General features: G+C 44.1%; 1 protein-coding gene across 1 annotated transcript; it reads left to right on the top strand.

Annotated features, from left to right (window-relative positions):
• The first annotated feature begins 1,605 nt into the window (after positions 1 to 1,605).
• On the top strand, positions 1,606 to 3,368 carry LOC128743807 (EGFR adapter protein-like). The gene is made up of 3 exons (XM_053840479.1): positions 1,606 to 1,908; positions 2,367 to 2,972; positions 3,177 to 3,368. Exons 1-3 carry the CDS (start codon positions 1,606 to 1,608, stop codon positions 3,366 to 3,368), a joined length of 1,101 nt encoding a protein of 366 aa, XP_053696454.1.
• The last annotated feature ends 289 nt before the right edge of the window (positions 3,369 to 3,657 follow it).

The following is a 3,657-nucleotide window of genomic DNA, read 5'->3' as shown; positions in this document are numbered from 1 at the left end:
GAAGAGCAAACGGTTGAACAGAAAACTAAAGCTCTTGGTCGTTGTTGGAAGCAGATTGCTCCGTCTCTGTATGCTTAAGATGAGCAAAATTAACTCTGATTGATAGTGTCTCCAGGGCGAGACAAGACGTGATGGGCAAAGAGCGGAACATTAGGTAAGGGATGGTCATTGAAACAACGCTTATTAAGTTTGTATAACATTCCTCTTTACCCAAGCTGAGGGTTCCACGGATCGAACCAAGGATTTACATTATAGCTTGAAACGATTCGCGGATCACACAGCTTGTGTCAAGTGGAAGGTCGTTGTACAAATTTAGTAAGCATTGCTTTAATGACTCTTTCATGCCTGATTCACCCGTCACGTCTTGTCTAGCCCTGGAGATACTACCAACATCTTTGTTTGACAAAAAAAGGGAGGTTGGTGTAATTTTTTTTAGGAAAACTATTATCTGGAAGATTTATTCACACGTCTAATAAGTTTTAAGCAGAATTAATTAATATATTTCTAAACTATGTATAACTTCTTGATTATATAGATTGGAAAGTGGTTCTGCAATTGGAAAAGAAATGCGCCAATTTCAATTTATTGTCAAAAAGGATAAATTGAGATGGACAGTTTAAGTTTTAAATTTGCATAGTTTCAATTTACAATAAAACTTTGCTTCATTTAATCGAAAACAGAAAAAAACCCTAATCGATCACCACAGAAAAGTTAATCCCCCGCTGGCGGTTTGCTGTCAGTTAAATTAAATATTTTGACTTTAAAATCAACGCCCTCGTTTTTTTCCTGCTTTGCACTGTTTCCGAAACTGTCTCTCATTTCACTTTCTGTGATTTATTCCATTTACAGATCCCTGCTGCTGTGCACAACATCCCTTCCCGGCCCGAGCTTAAAAACAATCCGACTGTTGGTCGGTCGGTTGTCTGGTTGTTGGAAGGTACACACTGTCTATTCTGCTAGCCGTTGTCCGGCCGGACCAACAGCGACGGAGCGCACACGATACCAACCCGGTAGGAAGGAACAAAAATTTAATCCTGACGAATGAGTAACAAAAGCACCTCCCCTGGAACGCCGCACTGCTGCTTACTTTACACTGCCAACTGGTTTGCTTACTTGTTTACTCCGGACAGGATTGCTACGGATCAGTAGGTTGTGGATGAAAACGAATAAATTTTAAACAAAAGACTGGTCCGGCTCTGGGGCACGTTCACTGCTGCCCTGTCCTGTCCGCTCGCATGATAGTGAGTAATAAATTAATGAAGATAAAAGCTCGTGCAAGGGGGCAGTGCTAACGGGAGAAGTTGGACGGGAGAGTTCAAATCCGGAGGACGCATACTGGAATCTGGTTTTTTGATATTTCAAACTGAGGACAGCTACACTACCGAGTTGAAATAATAGAAAACCCCAAGCGGTGGAGCCGGAAAATCGAAGTGAGCAGCCCCTAGGAGAGTGGTACAACGGACACGAGTCCGGAAAATGGTCAGCCGAGAATAGAAAAATTCACCCGAACACGGAACCAGCACAGAAAAGTGCATTCAAAAGCCTGAATAGTGGCCGGTGGAAACGGTCAGATTAAAAAAAAATCTCCTCTCTGGAACTGGTGAAATGCAGGAAGTCGATTATTTTAACGATACATTGAGCGAACCCGGCGGCGGCGGCGGTGGCGGTGGTATCGGCACGGCCGGTGACCACGGGCGAGGAGAAATTGAAGTAAAACCGACCAACCGGAATCATTCGAGAAAATGCAGCTACGATTTGCTGGACCACCGCAGGTTTAACAAATGCGATGAAAATGTAAATTACACCGCAGACCCGCTGCTGGCGCTCAGCTCGCCGTCGTCTTCCGACGAGGATAACTCTCCTACCGAATTGAACAATTGTATTAAGTTTGTGGAGAAACCGACCTTGGTGAGTGTGCCTGTGTGCATTACGGTGTTATTGTCTAGTCCGGTCCGGTCGTAAAAGGGATGGACTTTGGTTTTGTTTGGTTCACTGCATGATTGATGACGACTTTTTTTTGGTACTGATGAATTTATGGTATTTTTGGCTAGCAGTCAGTTATTTTGAAACTGTAGAAACATGAACAATGATGATCTTTTTGTATCTAGTTTTATAGCATAAGTCAGTTATCTGGTGATTATTGATTATTTAAGTTGTCTAAGTGTAAATTCCAAAGAAAATTATTATTGAATGTGAAAATATCTTAGATTCAAAAGTGCAGTATTTACTTCTTAAACAAAGGATTCCAATAGGAGCTGCCCATTCGAATGCTGTGATTGCATTTATGGGCGTTCTTTCATTTCCACTTTTTGCTAACTATTTTCTGTCGTTTCCTCTGGTTCTGGTTCCCTGTTGCACCAACACAGATCAAGCGGTTCGCCATGGGCTTCCTGCGCTCGAACGAGGAAAGTTTGCCGCTGATGTACCATAAATCATCGCCCACGTCACCGCAGAAGCAGCTGAACGCCATCCTGACGGAGGATATTTACAGTCTGGATCAAATCGTATCGAGTAAATTTGGTGACTCGTGCAAACAGTCCTTCACCACGGATGCGAGTCACCATCAGCAGCAGCAACAGCATCAGCGGTACCAGTCTAACCTTGCACCTTCTTCACCTCTTATGCCCCGGCATGGACCCGACGTCGAGTATGAGTTCCGCCGTAAACTGCTGATCCGAAAGACCAACAGTGCCAATTCCAGCCCGAAGCGAATGTTCGTACCGAACATTAAGCGGACGGATAGTTTGAACAGCATCGAGGATAATGATCTGGACAGTGCATCCTGGTTTCAAGCGGGACTACCGCGAGAGATTTCCCTGGAGGTGCTAACGCAGCGAGCTCCCGGTGCTTTTCTAGTTCGCCGTAGCACTACGAAGCAGGGCTGCTTTGCACTATCGCTGCGCGTTCCACCGCCGGGTCCGAAAGTGGTTCACTATTTGATACTGAAAACCGAACGAGGATATAAAATTAAGGTGAGTACATACGGAGAAAACATGATACCTTCCGGTATAGTTATTACATTCAGAATATAGAATCATTGTTTGCTCTGAAATTACTGCTCGGCTCTCTTTCAAATCCAACCAGCAGCAAATATTATTTTCACTCGATAAAATTATATCTACACTACAGAAGCATTCGTTTCACCCTTCTCTCTATCTTCCCCTTCCCATCTGCAGGGTTTCACGAAGGAGTTCTCCTCGTTACGAGCGCTGATAACGCACCATTCCGTAATGCCGGAAATGCTTCCGGTTCCGCTGTCACTGCCCCGGCCCCAGAATATTCCCATCAAGTGCAAACGCGTCGACGACTACGACAGCTACAGTCAGCTGCACGAATTTTCCAAACTGTTTTCTGATTTGGATCTATGATGGTAGAGAGCTCGCTTTTACCTGCAATCAACATCCGGTTCGGTGGCTGGCGGAAAAGCTATCCCCCACACCATCACATCGGTGCCACTACTTATTCCGAGAAAACGTAGATGCCAGACAGAAGGCAAATTGTTTGTAGGAGTGTGTTTGTGTAAATAGCATTCGTTACTTGACAATTTAGTTAGGATAATGTAACAAAATGAGCTCCCCGCATTTGGATTGCTACACGGAATAAATGCTTAGCGACAGCTGGCTTTTATTTTGTTAATTTATCCTAATTGAAGTGGAG

This window comes from Sabethes cyaneus, chromosome 3, assembly GCF_943734655.1.
Source record: "Sabethes cyaneus chromosome 3, idSabCyanKW18_F2, whole genome shotgun sequence".
NCBI classification, from domain to species: domain Eukaryota; kingdom Metazoa; phylum Arthropoda; class Insecta; order Diptera; family Culicidae; genus Sabethes; species Sabethes cyaneus.
This window is presented reverse-complemented; position numbering and strand designations above follow the sequence as displayed.